We start from the raw sequence: 24330 nt of genomic DNA on the forward strand, positions 1-24330 counted from the left end.
CCTGTCTCCACGTGGTGAGGAAAAGGAGCAGCCTTGCTCCTCCCTAAAAGAGAAACCCCAGGGAGAGCGTGGAGCTGGACCAGGGGCTTCGTGGGAAGCTGGGAGGATGTGTCTTCGGCCTGCCTGCTCTGGAGGGGGAGAGGGGTTCTTTAAGAGTCACCCCCAAGCTGCTCCCACGCTGGAGATGAAGGAAACTAGAAGGACCTGGAAGTGGGAGGTGCCTTGGGCACCCCTGAGTCCAGGCGCTCCATTGTACAGCTGGGGAAACTGAGGCCCAGGTGCCCACACATGGGGGCAGATCCAGACACTTGGGAGGCACAGGCCATGACCCAGCCTGAGGACCCCCTTTCAGCACACTCGCTCCAGAGAGACCTTTGTGGGGGGCTGTGACTCCCTACCTGTGCTGAGATAGAGGGAAGTGAGCGGGCAGAGGGTCCACCTCCTGGGGGGGTCTGTGTGGGTTGGGGGGAGCAGGATCACAGACCCCCACTCAGCCACACTCCTGCGCACTCCCTAAAGATGGGCTCATGGGTGCCAGGTAGGAAAGTAACCTTCACGACCCTCGGGAGAGACAGGGAATCAGAGACCCAGAGACGAGGTCCCCAGTCCCACCTCGGCAGAGTCTGTCCTCGACCCCCGCCCATTGTCCCCGGGTACGACCAGTTCCCAGGGGGCACGGCGGAGACAGAGGCAGGGGACCCCAGAAGCCTGGAGTCTGGCCCACTCCGGCCTGCCTGGCACTGAAAGGGGCCGGGGCGGGCGGAGAGCGAGGCGGCGGGAGGCGGCGGCGAGGGGAGCCGGTGGGCGGGGGCACTGACGTCAGACCCGGGCCCGGGAGCCAGCGGCCGCTCCCCCGCCACATCCTGGTGGCCGCGCTCGCAGCCGGGCCGGGCCGTGCGCCGCTCAGCCGGGCAGCCTCGCGCGCAGCCACCGGGGAGCGGGCGGGGGCCATGCGTCGGCCTTGAGCGCGCCGGGCCGGCGCCAAGGAGCGCGCGCGGCGGGCGGGCGGCCGAGCCGGCGAGGGGCCCGCGCGAGGCGGCCGAGCATGGAGCTGAGCCTGGAGAGCCTGGGGGGCCTGCACGGCGTGGCCCATGCGCAGGCGGGCGAGCTGCTGAGCCCGAGCCACGCGCGCTCGGCGGCGGCGCCGCACCGCGGCCTGGTGGCGCCCGGGCGCCCCGGCCTGGTGGCCGGCATGGCGAGCCTGCTGGACGGCGGCGGCGGCGGTGGCGCCGGGGGCGCCGGGGGCGCCGGGGGCGCGGGCGGCTCGAGCGGCGCGGGCGGCGGCGCCGACTTCCGCGGGGAGCTGGCGGGCCCGCTGCACCCGGCCATGGGCATGGCCTGCGAGGCCCCCGGCCTGGGCGGCACCTACACGACGCTCACGCCCCTGCAGCACCTGCCCCCGCTCGCGGCCGTGGCTGACAAGTTCCACCAGCACGCGGCGGCCGCGGCCGTAGCCGGGGCGCACGGCGGCCACCCCCACTCGCACCCGCACCCGGCGGCCGCGCCGCCCCCGCCGCCCCCGCCGCAGCGCCTCGCGGCCAGCGTGAGCGGCAGTTTCACCCTCATGCGCGACGAACGCGCGGCGCTCGCCTCCGTGGGCCACCTCTACGGGCCCTACGGCAAGGAGCTGCCCGCCATGGGGTCGCCGCTGTCGCCGCTGCCCAACGCACTGCCGCCCGCGCTGCACGGCGCCCCTCAGCCCCCGCCACCGCCGCCGCCGCCGCCGCTGGCCGCCTATGGCGCGCCGGGCCACCTGGCGGGGGACAAGCTGCTGCCGCCCGCCGCCTTCGAGCCTCACGCCGCGCTGCTGGGTCGCGCGGAGGACGCGCTGGCCCGCGGGCTGCCCGGAGGCGGCGGCGGCGGCGGCAGCAGCTCGGGCGCCGGGAGCACCGGCGGGCTGCTGGCGCCGCTGGGCGGGCTGGCGGCGGCCGGAGCGCACGGGCCTCACTCCGGCGGCGGCGGCCCGGCCGCGGGAGGCGGCGGCCCCGGGGCGGGCGCGGCGGCCGAGGAGATCAACACCAAGGAGGTGGCGCAGCGCATCACGGCGGAGCTGAAGCGCTACAGCATCCCTCAGGCCATCTTCGCGCAGCGCATCCTGTGCCGCTCGCAGGGCACGCTCTCCGACCTGCTGCGCAACCCCAAGCCCTGGAGCAAGCTCAAGTCGGGCCGCGAGACCTTCCGCAGGATGTGGAAGTGGCTGCAAGAGCCCGAGTTCCAGCGCATGTCGGCGCTGCGCCTCGCAGGTAGGAGCGCGGCGCGTACCGCCCGACCCTAGGGGTCCGGCTCGGGGCTCCCCAGCACCAAGGAGTGCGGCAGCGGAGAGCCCCGGCTCCCTCCCCAGTCGGCGGCCTTGCGCCCCGGCGCCCTCTCTGGACCCCCTTGCAGGAGGCTAGAGCGTGATCTGCGCCCCTGCCCGTCAGTTCCGTCAGCAAAAGGGGGAAAAGGATTGTGCCGCCGTCCCTCCCGTAGACTCCCGCCCAGCCCCTCCGGGAACTGGGAGGGGGGGTCCCTGGACCCTTTTTAGACTGCTGGAGGATCCCCAAGCTGCCAGCAGGGTCGCTCATTGTGTGTGTGATGTGTGTGTGTGTGTTTTAGGGGGTGGGTGCCGCCGCTTTCAGCTCGGGGTGCCACTCCCCTCCTCCCAAACGGCCCCTCGCTGCGCCTCCAGCCCCGGGGCAGAGCGCCGGGACCGTGCACCGGGTGCCAGAACCTTAGCAGCCAGGGCCGGGCCCGCGCTCAGCCCCCGGCCCCAGCGCGCGCTTCTTTGTAGCTGGGCCTCCGCGATCGATAGCCCCCTCCCCCTCTCCGGCCGCTGGCAAAGGTCACCCGAGAACGGGCGGGGGAGGGGCAGCCCGGGGGACCCTCGGCCCGCGCGGCCCGGAGGCCTTTACACCCCAGCCGGCCGCCCGCCCCACGCGTTTGCTCCTGGTTAGGGTGCGCGCACCCCACCGGCCTCTCTTTTCCGTTTTGTGTTTCTCTCGTTTCTACTTCTCTTTCTGTCCGGCGAACTGGGGTCTATTTTTTTGCTCGATCTCCCTTTTCCTCCTGGTCTCATTCTTTCTCCTTCTCTCTGTCCCGCTCCCTCTCTACCTCTCTCTGCCTCTGTCTCCGTGTCTCACTCACAATGATGCTTATCCCCCCCCTCGCTCCCTCCTCCCTCCCAGCTGACAACAGCTGGGTCCACATCTGCCCCCAGAGAGCCGGCGGCCAGGACCCCTTCTCCTGGGTGTGCGTGGTGGGGTGCAGGAGAGCCCCCACTCTCACCACGGTGGCCTGGCTTGTGTGGGGGGGGTCTTTTCCCGGCCACTCTGGGGAGGGGCTGCAGCCGCCGCAGCCGCCCCAGCAGTGGGGACAATAGCGGCCCCGGGCGCCTGATCGATCGATTCTCTGCGCACAGGGGCGAGTGGGGCTGGATGGAGTGGGCTGGGGCTCGAAGCAGGCACCCCGTAAGCGGGGAGGCAGGGAGGGACTTGGCTGTGAGGGGCCGGGCAGGGGGGCTGGGGAAGAGGGGGTGCCGTTGGGGGATGGAGAGGGGTCGGTGTTCGTTGCTCCCCTCCCCCCAGGCGTCCTGGACAACCTGGGGGACCTGCACCCACACGCGGGCCTCAGTTGCCCCTTCTGCAGAGCAAGGTGACTGCCTGAGCCTCGGATAGGCTTCCTAGATTCTCCACATGGGGGACTAAATCCTTCTTTTATGCGGCAGGTAACCAAGTGCGTGGGAAGGTGGCCGTGAAATGTTAGAAATGGCATCAGGAACCTGGACGGTCTTGTGTAAGGGCAGTACCCACTCTGTCCTGCTCATGACACATGCAATGACACAGGTGTGCTCACAGGGGACACTCAGTCACACCAACACACAGCCACAGCCTGCCGTGTGTGATGTAGGTGATTAGGGAGCAGGCCAAAGGCATGGCTCCGACGCTGCAGGTACTAAGCAGCCCTCAACGAATGGGGTCACTTATGAGGTTTGACTTATTGCACACTGGCCACCTTCAGCCTCCTCCCCGGCACATGTATTTTGGGGACATTGTGTCTGACACGCGTGTACCCAAAGGACACACCACTTTCCATTTTTGTCCACCGTCACTGTCATGTAACTAACTGGACCTCTTTGTGATATTTGAGTGGCACACTTCGGGGCCACCCAACAGATTGGCCAGGGCGTCTTAGAATGACAAGCCTCAGGTGAGAAGTCCCTGTGGCGGGTGCCTGCTGTGAGGGATCAGCGCCAGCCATCAGGGCACCAACTCCCAGAGTCAGTGTAAGTACGGGGAGGGCAGGGGAAACTGAGGCTGCGTTTGCATCCCAGCTGGGCCTCCCCGACTTCCAGACGCCTCACCTCTCTAAGCCTCGGTTTCCCCTTTTGAAGTGGGAGTCAGAATAGTGGCCGTCTCAGGGGTACGTGGGGGAAATGGAGAGGATGAGCGCAGGACCTGGCACATGCTCAGGCCCAGGGGACATTGAACCGCGACACCCGGCCTGTCCCCGACTCCTCCAGGCCGCTGCCCACGCGTGACCCACCCACCCCACCCCCCGTCCACCTGGTCCGCGCACCCGACCCTGGGCCCCCGCCACACCTCTAGCGCATCCAGGACCCTGTCCACAGCGCGGGGCTGGCCTTAGGATGTCAGAGGTGGCCGGGCCGGGGTAATTAGGCACCGACCGGCCGAGAGGCCTTTAGTTCCGGTCGCTGCGCAAATGAAAAGCGGTTAAGTGGCGGCAAATCGCAGCGGTTGGCGTGGGAGGTGGGGCGCATCCCTCCCCTACGCGCCGACCCGCAAGCGACAGCACAAAGCACCTCCCGGCGCCCAGACCTGCACAGTCCAACCCCGGCAGGGAGCACTCACCGCCGCCCTCCCTCCTCCTCCCTCCGCCCCATCCCGGGCCCAGCGAAAGCCGCCCACCTTCCCGGGACCCTGCAGCTCCGCGCCCCAGTCCCACCCCCTCGCGCTGGCCCTCCTCCGGCCTCGCCTCTTGGCCGAGCTGCTCCGGACGTCCCGTCCGGTAGTCCCGTCCTTGCGCTGGACCAGGAGGGAGAAAGACACACGCAGAGACAGAGAGAAAGAGAGATATGTAAAGAAGGACAGAGAGTGGCAAAAAAAAAGAAGAGAGAAAGTCAAAGAGAGAGACAAAGAGACAGAAAAGGAGAGACTGGAAAGGGGAGTTGAGAGGTCCCAGCGGCTGCCCGTCTGCTGGGTTCCACTAGTCTGGATCCTGTCACCTCCCAGCTCCCCCGCCTCTCTCCTTCCCGGCTCTGGGGCTGAGGAGGGAAGAGCAGTTTCTTTGTTTCTCTGAAGCAGCCAAGAGATCTGGCCAGGTAGACCTGAGGGTCCCCCACTCTGTTGCCCCCAGGCCTGCCTGTTCTTTGTGACTTAGTTTGCCCACCTGTACAATGTGTGTGCATTGGGGGAGCCAGGCTCTGAGTCTGACATTCTGAGATTCTGGGGATGGCCCATCCTGCAGCCCCCCAACCCCACTGCCCTTGGGGGGGGGGTCTAGCCCTACTCCACCCCAGGATCCTCAGTCCCACAGCTTCGGAGCCGCCACCTCTTCGAAGCCCTCCCCGACTCTGTCTCAAACAGTAATTACGGGAGAGGGGCTGGGGGAGGGGCTGGCGGACTCCGCGGGGGCGGGGCGGTCGATGAATTCGAATTACCGTCTCTAATTCATCACCGTCGCCGGGTCGATAACTTCGGCCGTCTTCAAATATTGTTTAAATTGCAACTCCGGAGGAAAAGTATTTTTTTTTTTTTTGTAACTGATCAGAAAATATATATAAAATATCAGATGGTGGCGATTGAAAGAAGGGCCCTCTCCTCCTCCTCCTTCTCGCCTGCTGATGAGCCCCAGACCCAGAATCCCTGAAGGTTGTGGGAGACCAGCTGTGGGGGAAACTGAGGCAGAGAGGGAGCCATTTCCGGAGGTGACGGGGTGGGCACGGTGAGGGCAGATGTCAGGGTTGGCGGTGGCTTTGCAGTGCGGTGGCCAGGGGCCTGGAGTCTGGAAGGGATGGTGATGGAAAGGGGAAAGGCACACCAGCTGCCCCCCGCCAGGCTAGGACAGGCTTTTCCCCCACCCCTTCCCCCATTCTGCAGCCACCCTCCCCGGATAGGTGTTGAATGGGGGGGGTGGTCCTGAGGCTGAAGAGACTCAACCCACAAGGTCCAATTCCGGAGTCCCACTTGGGGGGACACTATCCATCCCCCCGCAAGCACTCTCGACCCCCTCTCCCCTCCCCCCATCCCCCCACCCCCACAAAGACCAATGTACCTTCAGTAAAACCTGACCTTGATCCACCCACAAGGGTCCACACCTCTTACAGACCCCTCCAAAAAGCCACCCCAGCAGAGAATTTGGAGACCTGGCCTCACCTGGTCTCTGTCACTGACTGATCTTGGGTGAGGGTCTGAGTCTCAGTTTCCTCATCTGAGAAATGGACAGAATCAGATACCACCTCCTAGGTGTTTGTTGAGGTTTTTCTTATCAACCCTGCCCCCCCCAGAGCCCCTCAGGATGTATTCACAGACCCTGTACCCTGAGGCCACATTGCTTAATCACCCACTCACACCCACATCTCCTTGTCTTTAGGGAGGACCTGGCAGCCTGTGCTTTGTGGGACCCACAGAGAGTGGGCAGGGGAGCCAGAAGGGGTCTGGGACCTGGAGGGGACACTGCAGGCCTCCTCAGGGAAGCAGGGAGTGGGGGGATACTGTCTGGGGCTGTGTGTGCCAGGGCCATGAGGGGCTGTGCATGATGCCTTGGGTCCCCCAAACCAGTCCCTCCTTCTAGACCACAAGACCCAAGTGGGGCGGCACCAGTACCCTGCCCAGGTTCACTGATTCTGGCTTCCACTTCCATTCAGAGGGGGAAGGAGAGGAGAGGGGTAGGTTGTCAGATGGGGAGGGGGCGGGCTGGGATGCCCGGAAGCCCTCCCCCTCCCCCTCGGTTCACTCACCAGAAATGAGGGACCTTTTAAGCCAGTTTGGATATTGAGCCCATTTTACAGACCAGCAAGCCAAGGCTGAAAGAAAGGTGCTTGCCAAAGCTGCACACTCAGGGTGACTCAGAGCCTTTAGTAAATGGGGCTTGAGATGCTCAGGCTCCCACCTCCCTCAGAGATGGGGGGACATTCCGGGCAGGTGGCCCAGCAGAGACAAAGGCTGGGAGGGGAGCTCAGTGGACTGAGGCCAGGGACAGGAGGGAGGCTCTCAAGGTCATGTCAAGATCCAGTTTACAAACCGCTTGGGTGACCCTTGGGCCGGGAGGACAGGCCTGCACTTTTCCTTCCGACTCAGAGTTGGACAGGATCACGGACCCATATGAGTCCCCCCAGGGACCACCAGAGACCCTGGGGATGGGGGCCGGGTCCCAGCGTCCTCCTGCCGAACTCAGAACCACCCGCTTCTGCTTTTCCTGGTGAACTGCCCCCTCTTGGCTGCCAGCCCTCAGGGGGAACCTGGGCCCTGAACTGGAGGTCCAGCCCTCCTTGGACCCAAGTCCCGATAGTCCCTTCCTGCCTGAGAGACAAGGATGGTCGTTCCCACGTCACAGAGAAGCACACAGAGGAATCTGCCGGGTGAGGGGCTGGAGCTGGGCTTTGGCTCCTTTATTCTGAAGTCCTTAGCTGAAAATCCTACGACTAACCAAGACCCAGCCATTCTCCCTAAACTCCCTCCCTATCAACCATCACCACTCTAGTCTGAGCAACCCACCTCTGGCCGCTGCCTCCTCCTTGCTGGTCTCCAGGCTCCACTCCCTCCCCTGATGTCCTCTCTCCAAAGCTGGAGGGGGCTTCTTACAGTAAGTCAGAGCTCATCATTCTTCTGCTTAGTACCGTGCCTCGTGGCTCCCAAGAGCCCAGAAGTAGAGGAAACTTCCTGCCACGGCCCTAACTTTCTGTCCTGCGTCAATGCAGGTGGAACCACCAAGGACAAAGGCTGGGAGGTGGGAAGCCAGAGCTGCTGTAAGGATGGAGGCTGGACCCCTGCGGCTGGAGTCTTTGTACGTAGCAGCAGCGAGCTCAGCTTAACCAGGGAAGCTCAGGCTGGTTTGAATCAAGTGTTTAATTAAATATGGCCCTTGATCAATAAGGAAGGCTGTGCTCGTGGGGGAGGGAAGAGGCTGGCCGGGAGCCAGGGGCAGCCTGGGAGACCCACCTGACCTTGGGCAGTCCAGGGACACCTGCGGCCTCAGTTTCCCCTCTGCTGAGTAGGTGTGGACACGTGGGGCTAGGAAACGGGACTCTCCTGCTGCTGATGTCTTGCCCTATGGACAGATGTGGGGTAGGCCGGGGGTTTAGACCTAAAGAGTCACATGCACAAAGCCACAGATTGTCAGCAGATGGAAACGGACAAGGAAAGGCGCCCATGACCGGCGCGGGCTTCTGGAGAGAGGGGACGGAAGTGTAGACGTGCCAGCGACACAGTGTAGACGCACGCGGGGAATGCGGAGATGCGAAGGAACGGGGATGTAAGTGTAGATCCTCACGGGACACAAGTGTAGACGCCCACATCCACACTAGGGCAAGTGCGCGCAGACTCCGGCCCAGGACCCCCACCGCCCTCCGGTCGGGGTCTGGCACATCCCGGCGCTGGGGGCGCAGGGAAGAACCCACTTCCCTCCCCCGACACCTGCGCTGGCGCCTGGGAATTTTTCAGGGGCCCCCAGCTGAGCCGCTGGGCCACCTCTCCTACCCATCCGCTTCTGGGCAGCTGCTGTCCGGACCCCACTCCCTAGAGCTGGGGTGTTGGGAGAGGGTCGCGTCCGCCCGCGGTGATGGAGGTAGGTGATGGGGGACCTGGTGCAGGCACAGCGGGTTTCATGCTTTTCTACGCACCATAGCGCATCCGCGCCCACTAGGGAAGATGTCGGTGCCTCAGATTCCACCACCAGGCCAACGCCGCCCCGCAGTGCCGGCAAAGCCGCGGAGTGCAGCCGGGGCCGCCGCGTTCCGCATGTCTGTCCTCAGCGGACGTGGGATCTCGCAAACCCGAAAGAATCTAGCGTGCATCCGTCCTCCACAGCCTGGAGGGACACGGGCGCACGCAGCCCAGTGTAAGGACCCGGCCCCTTGCCCTGCACACCCGCGTCCTCCGAGCCTCAGGGTCACCGGCGCGCCCTCAACGAGCGCCCGCATCCCACCCCGGGGGAAGTCACATCCCACCCGTGGGGAGCCGCCTCTGGGTTCGCCTCCTTCCGGCCCAACCCAGGGCGGCGACGGACTTGGCGCGCTTGGCTGTGCGCTCGGAACGTCGGGTCACTGCTTCTGAAACGCAGACAGCACAGCGCGGGGGCCCGGGCGCTTGGGGAGGGATGCGCGCGGCGGCGGTCAGGCCCGGGACTGTGGACAAGGAGCTTCTCCTGTGCGCCTCCGTTTCCCCAAATGGAGACTAAAATCCCCAGCCCGGCTGAGAACGAAGCATGTAAAGAAAAGCCTCCTGCGCGCGTTGGAGCAACGGCAGAGTCCCTGCTCGCTTCCTCCACCTCCCTCCTGTCTACCCACCCTGTTCTTTAAAAAATGCTGTATTATTTTTTTCAAACAGCGGACACATTCGCCAAGTTCCAAATTTAAGTGGAGCAAGTCCCCTTTCTGTTAACCACAGTTTGTATTGCTCCTTCTAAAGAGAGGTTACACTTAATCCGGCAGCCATAATGCACGTACTTTTCCTTTTCCTTTTCCTTTTCCTCTTTTTAAAAAACACCGGTTCTGCTGTGCTTTTGCTTCACCGACACCCGGCACATCCACATCAGGAAAGAGAGAGCCTCGAAGGCATTTTTGCCTGCTGCATAGTATTCTCTTTGGCCATTTCCTTCTGTCTTCAACCACGTCCCTGCCCAATGGACATTTAGGACGTTCCAGGTGGTTTGTCGTCGCCCCCAGGGCCGCAGTGAGCACGTGCAGCACGACAATTTTGCCTGTGAGTTTATCTGTGGCTTAGGTTCCCAATCACTGAAATGCTGGGTCCTCCTCCCCCACTCCCCCCCCACCCCCCACCCCCCGCCGGCCTCTTCTGCTTTGGCTTCTCTATGCTTTTTCTTATCACAGAAGGTTCCTTTCCTGTCATCTTTTTCAAATCCATTTCCAACTGTCGGCCGCTGTGACTCTTAACATTTTTTTTAAAAATAAAAGCTCTGTGTGCACCCGCTGATGAGGTTTGCCCCCGAGTGCCTGAATGGGGGGGCGGGTCTCAAGGCGTGAGAGCTGCCCCTGGACACCCCCGTCCCCCCATCCCCAGGCGTTGCAACCACCAGATGGAGCCCCCCGGGAGGGGCAGCCCAGAGCCCAGTGGAAACGCTCATTTCCCTGATAAGTCTTTGAAAGGCTCAGAACTAATTTGAAAATGGGGCCATTAAAATCCCATCAGGGGAAGCAGGGGGGTGGGGAGGGAGGCTGGGTGACAGCCAAGGTGCGTTCAGAGGCTGGGGGAGGGGGAGGTGTGGACCTGGCGGGCAGGGGAGGGGTGGAGGGGCAGAGAGTGGAGAGGCTTCGGAGACAGAGGAGGGGCTGCTGAGACTTCCAGGGGGTCCGCATCTGAGGGCAGGGGCCTGGCTCAGCACCATCTCCCTGGAGATGACTCCCCTCCCCCCACCCATGGGAACCTCTTCCCGGTGCCCTGAGGGGTGCAGGGTGTGGATAAAGCGGGGTCCGAGGCATGTACATGCTCCAGGCTCCCCTCCGAGTGACTCACTGTGTGACCTTGGGCAAGTCATTCACTGTCCCTGGCCAGGGGAAGCCAGCGGGGGATGCTCAGGGCAGCTCAGCCCAGTGGGGACAAGCCGCTAGGGTGGTGGCATCAATGTGGCCCACATCTGGGGCTGGGCAGCTGGTGGCCATGGTGGGACGTGTCACCAAGGAAACCGGTCATCATCCCAGCCGGGGACCCGGCTCCGTATTGAATTGTCTGCTCCGAGAAGCTGAGCTGAGCGCAGGAGGTGGCCGGAGGGGAGGGAACCGGACAGTGGCTCTGGCTCCCACTCCCGCACCACCACCCCGTGCCCAGGTGGACGGATACTGGGAAGGGGTTGGTACAGGCACACAGGGCCGGGGCCCTGGGGGCAGGCAAGAGTGGCTCCGTGGTGGCTTTGACACTGCACAGAGGGTGACACAGAGGGATGAGCACAATTGCTCAGGTGCCTGCATCGCTGACTTCTGGGGCCGCCTTCCGGCTGCTGTCCTCCCCTGTCAGACCCAGGCTTTCACGGCGGGGGAGTCACCCTCCTGATGCCACCTGGCTTCTGCGTCTTCTCCTCCCTGGACTTCACTAGCCCCTCTCCCCGACTGCCCCAAATGTCCCCGATGCCAGCTCGGCCTCCAGTTCCACCTTCCACACCCAGATCTGTTCCCCCCTAGCCGGGCTCATGTCTTCCCCCCCAGATAGCCCAACCCTGCCCACCTCCATCCCGAGCCGCACAGCGGGGGCAGCTGGCAGCCCCGTCTGGGAACAGTCAGTCATCGGTTTCCCTGTATCTGTGCGATTATTCGGGTGACGTGTTTTCACACCACATCGAGGCTCCGTGGGAGCTTGCACACAGTGCACACAGGAGGTGCTTGATAAGTGTGTGAGAGAAGGGGGGAGGGGGGAAGGAGTGAGCAGCTGCGGGGTCCGCCCTGGCCCGCATTTGGAGCCAGCTTTGCTAACCCTCGCGACCGACCACTGCGCAGTTGGGACCCTCAACCCCACGGACAGACGGGGACATCAGGACCAGGGGTCGCTGGGCCCGCTTTGTAAGCCAGGAAACCAGTGTCCACAGACTGTGTGCTCAGGGCCACTCGGCCCCTGGAACCCAGGCCCAGCGTCCCCACTGACGGGGAAGGGCAGGGCAGTGGGGCAGCTAGCAGGCCCAAGGCCAGAAGACAGACGGGAGCCACCCCGGGGGTCTCGATGGCCCATCCTACATCCTGTAGACTCAGACCCAGTGGGTTCAGCACCACGCACACTGGCTGTCACACCCAGCAAGTCACGTTCCGCCCTTGATTCTTCACACTGCCTCCTCTGTCTGACATCCACACTGTGTCCCCAACCCACGTCATGCTGAGGCCTGCTGGCCCCCGGGTCTTCCCCCGCTGCCCACTGACCGGCCACATCCTCTGAGTCTCTGTCCCCACCGCCCCTCCAGGTCCCCGCCCGCTGCCCACCTGTCTGCCTGTCGCACCGAAGCCTCTGGCTACCCTCCCAGTTCTCCCCGTTCCTCACACACGTGTGGTCTGCTGTGCGTGGCTACCCCTCCCAGTACAGCAAAGCCGCACCGCACACACCGCCTTCCACCCGGCCAGGCGGGCACACCCAACTGATGGGGGACAGACAGACTCCCACGTGGTCAGCCGGCTGGGGCCAGGGATGGCCCAGGACAGGCACAGCAGGGGCACCCATCCCCCCCCCACGTCACCCACCCAGACCACAGTGGGCCTCTGGAGGAGGAGAGGAGGAAGGCGCAGGGTGCCAGAGGGGAGGGGGAGACGGGGGGAGGAGGGGAAGGAAGGGAGGAGGGGGAGAGAAAGGGAGGGGAAGTTGGGGGAGGAGGGGGGAGAAGGTGGGGGAAGGAGATGGGTGTTTGTCAGGTGGTGATGGGGGTGAACAGGTGCAACCCCAGTTCCCTCCAGTGCGGGCCTGATCCTCTCCATCCCCTGAGGGGAGACTGAATCCAGGGGCACCCCCCGTCCCCCGCCTGCTGCACAGCCCCAGCTTCTCCCTGGCTGACTGCGGACAGGCTGCTCCCTGCTGAGGGCCCTCCCTGGGGTCCCCCTGCTTTACCGGGCCCTCCAGGGCAGTGGCCAGACGGGTCTCCCTGCGCAGGGTCTTCCAGTCTGGGCTGAGTCCCCTACCACCCACACAGGGGTGTCAGGCATTGGACAACACAGCCAGCCAGCAGCCTCCTGTGGATACACTCTGTGCTGGGCACCAGAAGGCTCCTAGGGGAGAGAACTGGGGCTCTGCTGAGGGTGAGGGGAAGAGTTTCCTGGGGCAAGGGCAACTGGGGCTGGGCCTTGAGGGATGTCTAGGAGTTCTCTGGCTGAGGCAGCCCAACTCCCTACTCCAGACCTCATTTTCTCCATCCCTCCCCCCTCCAGGAAGATTCTAGGGAAGGTGCTGAGGCTTGAGGCCTGCCCCGAGATGGGGAGAAACTTCACGGCTGCCCTGCAAGTGGGGCCCAGAGCCTAGCTCCTCCCCGGGGCCCCCATATGGGAGCTGGGAGCCTCATCTCAGCCCCACCATTGTATTCAAGACTTTTCTGGCTAAACCCCTTCTCAGAGCCTGGCAAGGCAGAGATCATGATTAAGACAATTTTCCATTCGAGGAACCTGAGGCTCAGAGACCGTCACCACGCAGTAATCCACGGTGGGGGGCGGGTCTGACTGCCCTCTTGGGCCCCCTGGAGGCGAGCAACTTTCTAGAAAGGCAGGAGGGACAGAGGTGCCATGGGAGCAAGTCTCCGAGGGTCTGAAATGAAAGGGAACTCGAGGGTCCCCCCAACTCACCTCCCGTTGCCGCCACCTGAAACGCAGACCAACAGGGCCCACCCTCCTACCTGGAGTCCCGGCCAGCGCTGGGGCGGGGACGAACCCCCTGCCAGTCACTGCGGGAACCGCGGGCCAGACCAGCCGAAAAGCCGGCCGTTAGCGCCTGCTGGGCTCCCCGTGAGGCGGCTGATTTGGGAAGAAGGTCTCTTCTCTAACGCATTTGATCTCCTCCAGGGCCTCTGGGACCCCCAGGAGCCAGCCCCAGACCCTCCTCATCCCTGGACTCCAAAAAGACTGATAGCAATGAGGGAAACAGGATGGGGTGTACCTACCACTGGGGTGTACCTGCATCCCCTCCTCCACCTGCATCACTTCTCCCTCCATCTCCTCCTCCACCATCCCCTCCTCCACCTGAATCATTTCTATCTCCATCATCTTCCCCACCATCTTTAAGATCAGAGCATCTCGGAATCAGCAGCTCCAAGTATCAGATTCTCAGTCCCTGGGGTCATGGAGGGTGGACAGGAGAGAAAGTTGGGTCCAAAACCCTCACTCTGTGGCACCCCTGGATAGAGTGGGAGAATGGTGTGGAAAAAAGAAAGAAAAAAGCAGAGGAGGGAGAAAGTTGCAGTATTAAATTGGGGGGCATCAGGGTGGGCCTCACAGAGAAGAGATTTGAGCGAAGAATGGAAGGAGGCAAGGGAACAATGAAGAAACGTGGGAAGAGCGATGCAGGCAGGGACTTCCCTGGTGGTCCAGTGGCTAAGACTCCGTGCTCCCAATGCAGGGGGCCCAGGTTCGATCCCTGGTCAGGGAACTAGATCCCACGTGCCACAACTAAGAGCCATCACAGCCAAATAAATAATTAAATATTTTAAAAATAAAAAAGAGCGATGCAGGCAGAGGTGGCAGCCAGTGCAAAGGCCCTGAGGTTGGACTGTGCCTGGGGGATGGGACCAGTGTGGCCACGGAGGAGTGAGCTGAGTGAGGGGCAGCAGGAGGAGGTGGGAACAGAGAGGCAGTGGGGGGCCAGGGGCCGAGTGAGATGGGGAGGGCTTGGGCAGCTGATGTGCCCTGAAAAATGTTTGAAGGAGGCAGAATGTCCCATTTTGCAACTGAGGAGACTGAGGCAGGCCCTGCAAGGGAACTGACCCACCCAGGGTCCCAGAGCATGTATGAAGGCCCACCCCGCCACACCAATCCCGCAGGCCAGCCCAGCTGGCTCCTTCTCTGCTGGCTGTCATGGCAACCGTGGTTGGTGGTGAGGGCCTGTGTCTGAGGCCACTCCCTGTCTCCCCACCACAGGCTGGGTGGCCCTGGTGAGGGAACCTGGGCTGAGTCCCCCTGTGCTGGGCACATACAAGGTGGAGTCTAGGATGGGGTTTAATGGTGTTGGTGAGGATTTTGGAGGAGACGGTGGTGGAGGTGATAAAATGGAGGTGATGGTGTTGGAGGTACAAGTGGAGGAGGTGATGAGAGCAGAGGTGGTGTTGATGACGGAGTTCGGCTGCGGAGAGAGGTGGTGGTGGTACAGGTGGTGGTAATGGTGGAGGAGGAGGGGCTGGTGGTGGAATTGATGCAGATGATGGAAGTGATGGTGGTAGATGGATACCGATGATGGTGGAGATGAGGTGATGGCAGAAGAGGCGATGGAGGTGGAAGTGATGCAGGTGGAGGAGGTGGGGGTGGTGGAGGTGACAGAAGCAGAGGTGATGGAGGGCATGACGAGGTAGAAGCGACACTGATGGTGGAGGAGGTGATGATGGTAGAAGTGATTCAGGTGGAGGAGGCGATGGTGGAGGAGGTGATGGAGGGAGAAATGATGCAGGTGGAGGAGGGGATGGTGGAGGTGATGGTGGTAGAAGTGATTCAGGTGGAGGAGGCGATGGTGGAGGAGGTGATGGAGGGAGAAATGATGCAGGTGGAGGAGGTGATGGTGGTAGAAGTGATTCAGGTGGAGGAGACGATGGTGGAGGAGGTGATGGAGGGAGAAATGATGCAGGTGGAGGAGGGGATGGTGGAGGTGATGGTGGTAGAAGTGATTCAGGTGGAGGAGGGGATGGTGGAGGTGATGGTGGTAGAAGTGATTCAGGTGGAGGAGGGGATGGTGGAGGTGATGGTGGTAGAAGTGATTCAGGTGGAGGAGGCGATGGTGGAGGAGGTGATGGAGGGAGAAGTGATGCAGGTGGAGGAGGGGATGCAGGTACACCACAGTGGCGGTCCCCACTGGAGATCATCGTGGAAGAGGTGGCCGCAGCAGTGGCACCGCAGTGTGAGGCTGCTGGCTGGTACCATGAGTACATCCCAGGCTGCTCCCCCGGCTCCTCTTCCCCAGCCCTGCTCCCTGGCCGGTCCTCTGGCAGCCTTGGTTTTCACTTCTATGAAAGGGGCTCATACCCAGACCTCTCCTCCTTCTGAGGCTGCCTCCAGGGGTGCAGTGGTTTTTAGGGCTGGCTGAGGTGATGCTGGGTGCTGGGGGGGATATTGATGAGGGGCAGGGCAGCGATAGTGAGGACCCGCTGCTGGGGGGCTTTGGGGCACCTCCCATGCTGGCACTCACACCCCCGCCAGGGGCAGGGGCCTCCAGGCCGGCGCCGCCAGGGTCTGTGGGGGAGGGAAGTGGTGACAAAAGCTGCTCGAGGTAAACAGCTCCGACTGGAGCCCAGATCGATCCGGGCTGTGAGGAGCTGTAATTAGATTGAACGCTGGGAAGGGGGGCGAGCGGAGCCTCTTTTTGCTGCGATCGACAAAACGCGAAGTTTTTTCACCACTCTGCTTCGCCCGGCCCCTCCCCCAGCCTCTGCCTCTGGGGCCCCCATTAGGCTCTGGATTGGAGAAGGGGGAGGCCGGGGGCAAAGAGGCGACCCACATCTTACCTCCCTCCCATCTGCCAGTCAACCCTGGCTGCTGTCTTGCCCCTGCCAGGACTTGCTGGGCAACCTTGGGCAAGGGGCTTACCTTCTCTGAGTAAGTAAGAAGGAAAATTCCTGCCCTATGGAATTATAAGGCACTGGACATGTAAAGCTCTTGCAAGCTAGAGCATTGATACAAAGGAGCATTTGTATCTCTGTCCCTAGTGTAAATGCATAGTGAATTCATGAGAAAATTGCTGAGAATGAATGAATGCATGAGTGAATGAATGAATTGACAATCACAACAGGAGGGCAAGAAAGGCCTCTTTTGGAATGTAAAGGCCTGGCTGGGTTTTGACTCTTCCCTGGCCTTGCTGCCTGAGACCCAGCTTTCCCTTGAAAGAGTGGGGGAGGTGGCCTCCTCTCGTGAGCCTCGCAGGCTGGCCAAGTTCCAAGGAGATGGGAGGTCAAGGCAGTTCCTTGTGCTTCCTTCCAGCATTTCTTTAAGCAGATAAAATATGAACAAATGTTCTCACTCCCCTGTTTTGTATACAAAAGGCTGCCCGGTACACTGTTCATCTCCTAGGTTTTGCCACATACAGTACCAGGATTGCTTTTCCTTTCTTGTACGGCTGTTTGTTTTTCCAGGAGTTAATGATTGCCAATCACAAACTCTTCCTACATCCTCCAACAGAATTCGAAACCAACGCATGTTAGGACATTTCCATTTCCCTTGGTTCTTCTGTTCTGATCTGAATGGGGCTGTCCTCCGTGCCCTTGGTGCCTTTGTCATGCTGTCTTTCAGGCTCTCCCTTCTTCATTTGGGGGACCTCTTTTCCTTTTCCTCTAGGTTGAATCACATTTCCTGATTCCCACACCTTCCTGTTTTGATTTACTTCCTCATTTTGATGGAACACACCCTCTAGTAGCTTTCTGAGAAAAGGGTATACAGAAGTCAACTTCTGGAGACCTTGAATGTCTGACTATATCTTTAGTCCACCTTCATGCTTTTGTTTGGCCGGTCACACAATTCTAGCTGAATACAGTTTTCCCTCAGAATTTTGAAGGCATTGTTCCACTGGCTCCCAGTTTTCAAGAAGCCCAAAGCCACTCTGATTCTTAGGTCTCCAAATGGCATGTGGCTTTCCTCTCTGGGACCTTTTATCTTCTTTTTCATCCTGGGTCCCTGACATTTCACGAGGATGAACCTCAGGGAGTGTATTATTTTTCATTCATTGAGCTGAGCATTTCATGGGCTCTTTTAAACTGAACTCTCGTCTTCCAGCCATGGATTTTTTAAATATATATATAAAATTTATTTGGGCTTCCCTTCCTCTAGTTTTGGATGGCCTCTTGCTCAGATGACAAACGTGCACATTCATCCTCTAACTTTGTTATCACCTTTCCCTCATTTTCCATCTCTGTGTCCACTTGTATTTCCAGGGATATTTGCTTTATGTTCCAATTCTTTTTTTTTTTTTTTTTTTTTTTAATTTTTTGGTTCAGTCACATGGCCTGCAGGATCTTAGTTCCCCGACCAGGGATTGAACCCGGGCCCTTGGCAGTGAAAGCGCCGAGTCCTAACCACTGGACCACCAGGAATTCCCTACGTTCCAATTCTTACTTTGACTTTATTCCAGCTATTATATACTTAAATTCTAAGAGCATTGTCTTCCCCTTTCGTGGTCCTGTTTCATGGATACAGTATTTTTCTCTTACCTCTCCAAGAATCTGACTTATAACAGTGCCTGACCTGTCTGTTTCTTCTGAGAGCATCACCCCTCAATCCTCCTGCCATTTTTCTCACTTTACCTCGCTCTCCTTCATTAGAGGCTTTTCTGAAATGTCCAGTAAGCTCTGATCATCACTCTTCTTTAATCATGAAACCTGAAACAGCCAATCAGAAGCCCCGTGTGTGTTCCAGGTCAGAGGGGGCCAGGGAGGGACGTGGTGCGTCAGTTCACACAGGGGAACCTGTCGTCCCCGAGAAACGAGCCACAGTGCAGGGGACATTCATTTATTTTTGCTGACGTGTGTGCACATTGATCTGGCATGTCATCGGGTTCAGACTGTCCTGGAACCAAAAAAAGCCAGCTTGGCGTGTGGTCCCAGCAGGCCACTAGGCCTGGCAGCAGGGATCTGCTAGTACAGCCTGTGCCACCGGCCACTATGGGGGTGACAGAGTCGCTGGGGCAAGCGGTTGGCGGGGAGGCAGGATAGGGCAGGTGTCCACCGCCCACTGCCCCTGACTGGTATGTGGATGAGGAACTGAGACTCTGATAGAGTTTGTGCTGATGTCACCAGCCCCCGGGGGGAAGTAGCTGGTGAAGCTCATCTTTTCCACCCACTGGCCCCTACGGCATTGAGGGGAGGGGTCCGCTTTGGAGCTGGGGCGGGGAGGAGCAGGACCACAGGCTCCAGCCCAGCTCCACCACCCTGAGATGTTGCCATTTCCCCTTTGCAAGCATTCACCGACCACAGGGCAGCCTCCTGCAGCCTTCCCGGTCCTCCGTGCCAGGTGGCCCTGGGAGAGGGAGGGCTGGTCTCGCAACCCCCCTTAGATCCTCCCAGCTCCAGAAGTTCCTCTGGGGACTTGAGGGGAGCCAAACCTCAGTCTCGGTCTGCTGGTGGGGGGAGGCCAGAGTGGGGGCTCAGATACCAGAATCAGGCAGTGGACGCCCATGTGAGCCTGGTTCAGGGTCCCTGAGCTGGCCAGGCGCCAGAGGACACCAGGGAAGGAAGCATGGACTGTCACCCCCTTCTGAGAACCCTCTTGCCCCATCATTCCAGGGGGAGGTTACTGGGTTTTGTGACACACCTCCAAGGACCTATGAATTAACCACTTCTTTCACCCAGGTCTACACTGAGCCAAATAACTCACATGTAGAGTTTCCATGTCATTTCCCCCAGCACCCCCCAGGTGTGGGCTGCAGAAGGGAGGGCGGAAAGCCACCAACACCAGTGGTGCTCTTGAGGTCAGGATTCTTGGGGGGGTGGGGAGGGGTTTGGGGATATGAGGCTGGGGAGGGGGCCAGCATGCAGAAGGGGGATGGGAGGGGGTGGCGACCCGTGCCTGTGGAGGTGTGCTCACACTGTGTCCCCTTCTGTTTCTCCCCACCTCCACATCTGCCTCCTCTGTCTCTGTCTCCCCGCCCACGACTGTCTGCCCCCCTTTCCTTCCATTACTGGTGGTCTCTACTCGCTGCCTCCTGGCCTCTTTCTGTGTCTCCCTGTCTCTTTTGGCCCTGTCCCCGGGTCGTCTCTCCCTCCATCTCTCGCGTTTCCCGCGTTATTTCTGTGTGTTTCCTGGTGTTTCTCCGCTCCGGGACGTGTGGCCTGTCTTCTTCCGTCCGGCCGCGCGGTGGCGCTGCGTCCCGCTCGCCCGCCCGCTCGCCCGCAGCCTGCAAGCGGAAGGAGCAGGAACAGCAGAAGGAGCGCGCGCTGCAGCCCAAGAAGCAGCGCCTGGTGTTCACCGACCTGCAGCGGCGCACGCTGATCGCCATCTTTAAGGAGAACAAGCGGCCGTCGAAGGAGATGCAGGTCACCATCTCTCAGCAGCTCGGCCTGGAGCTCAACACCGTCAGCAATTTCTTCATGAACGCGCGGCGCCGCTGCATGAACCGCTGGGCCGAGGAGCCCGGCGCGGCCCCCGGGGGCCCCGCCGGCGCCGCGGCCACCTTCTCCAAGGCCTGAGGCGCCCCGCCCCCTTCCCCCCCCCCCCCTCCCGCGCCCTCCCAGCCTCCACGGCCCGGGCGCTGCCCTCCCACGTCCCCCAGCCCCAACCCTGCCGGCCCGGAGACCCGCCCTAGGGGGCGCCTGGAGGGGCTGCCGTCCGGGTTCCCACACCCAGGGAAGGGACGCAGCACACCCCCAGCCCAAGTGCACAAAAAGGGCCCCCCTCCTCCCTCCGTCCCAATCCCCTTCAGGCCAAAGGAAGCCCTCCACACACCCGCCCCAGAGGGGAGGGGGTGACAGAAAGGGGCTCCCGGGCTCCCTTTCAATGCAGGACGCCCAGGGGGCCTCGAGGAAAACCAGGGCTCACGTGTCGTCCCGAAAGCGGGTCAAGAAGCACATACTAGAAACATAAACCGGGTATTTAAAAAAGGAATTTAAAGAATAACCCCTCCTTCGCCGGCCCCCCGACCCCACGGAAGGAGGCAGGGAGGCTTCCTCTCCAGCGGTACCCCCCCCAAACCCCAGCCACGGACCCTTCCCCGAGAACTCAGCCCCTCCAAAGTCGCCAAAGCCCACGTCGAGCTGGAGCCTCACGCTGCCCCCACCCCACCAAGACCACCCCGGGTCCGCCGGCAGAACTGCCTCCGCAGCCAAGACCCAGCCGCCCCTCCCGGCAGCCGGGATTCCTTGTGCCAAGAATTGCCTGCCTTAACGTCTGGGGGGGGGCCCTGCAGCGGCGACCGCCCAGCACCCACCGGCGAGCACCCTTCCCCACCCTGTCCCAGACCGGAGGGGACGGCAGCTCAAACAAGCGGGTAATTCCAGACGCCTCCCTCCCCACATCCCTCTGCCACTTCACTTTACCGCTAGGCACCTTGATGAATGACGCGCGGGGAGAGACAGACCCCAGGAAACAGAAGAAAACACCCAGATTCCACGGAGAAACGGGCCCCGGGAGAGCAGGGGCGCACCTGAGCCTCTGCGCGCTGGGGTCGCCGAGTCGCGGAACTCCCCCCACCTACCAGCGCTCGGGGGTGCGGCGCTGGGCTTGCAGGGGCGCAGGGGTGAACCTGTACTGCTGCTGCTTTTTCTCCAAAGAGAGAAAGAAGATGATGAACAAGGTGGAATCTGCTTGCTCTGATTTTTGCCAAAAGAAAAAAAAAAAAAAAAAAGACAAAGGGGAAGGAAGGGTCAGAAATGAAGATGAGCACGCCCCCCTCCCCCCAACCTCCCCTGCTCGCCCTCTCCAGGTGACCTCCAGGACTGGCCGGTAGCTGGGTCCCAAGAGCCTGCTCCCCCGCCCAGGGCTCAAGAGCTGGAGGCTAGAAGGAACCTCTCCCCACCAAACCGCCTCCCACCCCCTGACCACCGCCTCCCAGGGAGGTGGCCACACCCCTCCCCTTTGAGAATGCAAGAGACATTTCTAATGAAATGCCCCTCCTCCTCCCCAGGTTAAGGCTACCTCACTCAAATGTTCATGTCTGTGATTGGAAAAATCACGCCTGATACCAAAGATTTCCCCCAAGGACTTGTGCTGGATGCTAGGATTCCCTTGCCTGGGGACCAGGTGTGGGCGAGGGTCTGCTTTGGGCCCTGCCCCCCAGGTGCCACCTGTCCACCACCAGAGAGAGCAGAGAGAGAGAGAGAGAAAGAGAGAGAGAGAGAGACAGAGAGAGAGAGGGAGAGGGAGGGAGGGAGAGGGTGGTGAGGTCGATGAGTGCCTTTTTCTTGAACCAAAGACGTGTGTGAGATGCTCTCTTGTCCTTATCGACTCGCTATTCTCCCCGCTTTTCAAGCAACCGGATCTGAGTGATGCTTCTAGAACCTTTGGGTGTTGGGGCAGAATCCTAAGGGTCCCCGTTCCCGCTCAGCAACCAACCCCTCCCCCCAGACACACGTACACACTCCTGTGCACACACTGGTCCCACCACACTGGGGGCTGGGGGCTGGGGGCTGGGTGGACACGGCCCCTCCCTCAGCCTGCCATGAACACATGGGCCCCACTTGAGAGAGCACCTGCTTTCTGGGGACGGGGCTTCTCTGCTGGTTAAGTCACTTGCTGGTCCTGCATTCAAGGCCCAAGGGTCAGAGGCCAGGGCCTGGGTTTGTCCCCTGTTGGACACTTAGGAATGGACATGGGACCTTTCTGGTGATGGGATCCCTCAAGCCCCAGTGACACCGGTCACAGAAGCGTCCCTGACTCCTGCATCCCTTTCAAACACCCTCTTATTACACATGCGCACACGCATGCATGCACGTGCACACACACCATCTCCCTTCTGACGCCCCCCCCTGCTTGGCCAGCCCCCCAGCCCTGCTCGCCCCAACACCCAGCTGGTTGTCACATACCAAAGACCATTCTCCACACAGGGAATGACACCTCCAGCACAGCTCCTTCGAGCCTTTGACAATTTTCTCTGAAATACCTCAAGATATTTAATGTATAGTTTATGTGATTAAAAAAAATCCTTAGCTAGTTTTTGGAATATGTGACTTGAAGCTTTATACTGTTAAATTATAATTTTGCAGACGATGGTATGTCATTTCTTTTGGTGAGCTCCATGGGAGACGCGTTGAATGTCAGGACAGGGGAAGCTGGGTGGTCAGAGGCAAAGGGCCGGGGGAGCATGAGCGAGAGAGAGAGAGAGAGTCTGGGAGCACACGAGTAAGGACCGGCGGCGTTTACAGATTTCTTATTTCAATGAGTCCTTTAGGAAAGAGAGGAGAGAGAGAGCGTTGGATACCTTTCTGTTCTCTGGCGTGTTCTGTTTCTCGTTTTTTGGAGTCATGTCTTATAAGAGTATTTATTATTCTATGTGTTCTGTGTTCAAATGTAATTTAAGAAAAAAAAAAGGAAGAAAAATGAAAAAAAAAGACGCAATGGAATTTGATTTGATGCATGACTAATGTACTTTTTCTTGAAGATAATGTACTAGGTGGAAGGGTGGGGGTGGGGCGGGGCCGCGGGGCCGGAGCCCCGGGGATTCCGTGTCGCATCTTGTGTTTCATGCCCCAGTCGGTGCTGTTCGGTGCTCCTCGGCGCTGCTCTGTGTTAATATCCCCCCTTTCCAAGGATCTGTGTCCAGCCGGCGGTGGGTGGACGGGCCTCAGGTGGAGAAGGAAGGCGGCCGGCGGTGGGGCCTCCAGCTCCTGGCGCCAGAGTCCTTCCGGGTTCTGGTCCTGGGGCACCAGTGGGCGTCACTGCCACCTCGGGCCCCCCGCCCGGTCGGTCTCACGTTAGCATGAATTCCCAAGTGTCTTGTTCAGAGGAGACAGACAATCAGCCAATTCGAGTCTTGTCGCCTAGGTTTGTGGGGGACGGGGCGTACCCCAACTTCCCCAGATCTGAAGGGCCCTCCTGAGACAACCCCCCAAGGCAGGCACCTGCCCGGGCTCCACCCAGACGCCCCAGCCCCCTCAGGCCTGGCCTTCACCTTTCTGTCTGGCCTGGGAGGTAGGAGGTGCACACCTGTGGAGCCCTCCCTCCCAGCCCCCACTGGTACCCAGAGAACAAAGGAGCCCCCCAAAAAATCATGAAAGGGGGCTCTGGGACAGTCTCCCGGACTGTGACTCTTCTGCCACGGGGCCCATGCTCCCACCAGGGGAGAGCCCACTTTCCAGGTCAGGCCCCAGGTAAGGTGGGTTTGGGTGGCCAAAGGGGGTCCCTCACACCCTGAAGGACAGAAGGCCCAAGTTTGGAGGGCTGGGCCTGGGGGCGCAGGTTCAACCCACTTGCAATGAGGGCGGGGGGTGTGGGGCGTGTTCTGGGGCCCCTGTACCGGCTGGAACTGGGGCCACTCACATTCCTGGCCCAAAGCAGTTTCAGCCACACCAGCCCATCAGCTCCCTGGGCTCCTCTTGTATCCCTGGCAGGCCCCCCAAGGGCTGGTCTTTGGGGGGATTGTCTCCACCAGGGGTGAGGGGGGCCAAGAGGCCACGTGGCCCTGAGTGTGTAATCACAACTGGACACTAGGGCTGCTTTCAGGGGACACACGATTTGGGTCATCCAAAGTCCTCCCCCAAACCCCCAGGGCTAGAGGGAACGAAGGCCCCCTCCACCCTATCCTCAGGCAACAGGCTTAAAAGTTTAAAAAAATATATCGTCATCGTTGTGAACCATTGCTGTGCTGGATTTGTTGGTTTGTTTCCCTCCAATAAATTATTTTCTAGTCACTCACCTGGGCTTGTGCCTTTGCTGAATGGGGGGGAGGGGCTGGTGCAGGAGGGGGAGGCATGGGGCTCACCCTCCATGAAGGAGGAAGGGGACGAGGGAAAGTGGAAGCGGGCCTCTCCCAGCCCACCCCTCTCTGCTCTGAACTCAGCCCTCCCTGAGCCCCCGCTCCC

General features: G+C 60.8%; 1 protein-coding gene across 1 annotated transcript; it reads left to right on the plus strand.

The window, feature by feature from the left end:
* Positions 1–1045: 1045 nt before the first annotated feature.
* On the plus strand, positions 1046–20004 carry ONECUT3 (one cut homeobox 3). Its single transcript, XM_068535053.1, has 2 exons — positions 1046–2243; positions 19712–20004. The coding sequence occupies exons 1-2, from the start codon at positions 1046–1048 to the stop codon at positions 20002–20004; spliced, it is 1491 nt and encodes a 496-aa protein (XP_068391154.1).
* Positions 20005–24330: the final 4326 nt, after the last annotated feature.

This window comes from Eschrichtius robustus, chromosome 2 (genome assembly GCF_028021215.1).
Source record: "Eschrichtius robustus isolate mEscRob2 chromosome 2, mEscRob2.pri, whole genome shotgun sequence".
Lineage (NCBI taxonomy): Eukaryota > Metazoa > Chordata > Mammalia > Artiodactyla > Eschrichtiidae > Eschrichtius > Eschrichtius robustus.

What these genes read in the sequence shown, in the direction of transcription:
- ONECUT3 (XM_068535053.1), top strand. Translation starts at nt 1,046, where the DNA reads ATGGAGCTGAGCCTGGAGAGCCTGGGGGGCCTGCACGGCGTGGCCCAT. An exon ending in GTCGGCGCTGCGCCTCGCAG is followed by an intron (nt 2,244 to 19,711) that starts GTAGGAGCGCGG and finishes GCTCGCCCGCAG; the next exon opens with CCTGCAAGCGGAAGGAGCAG.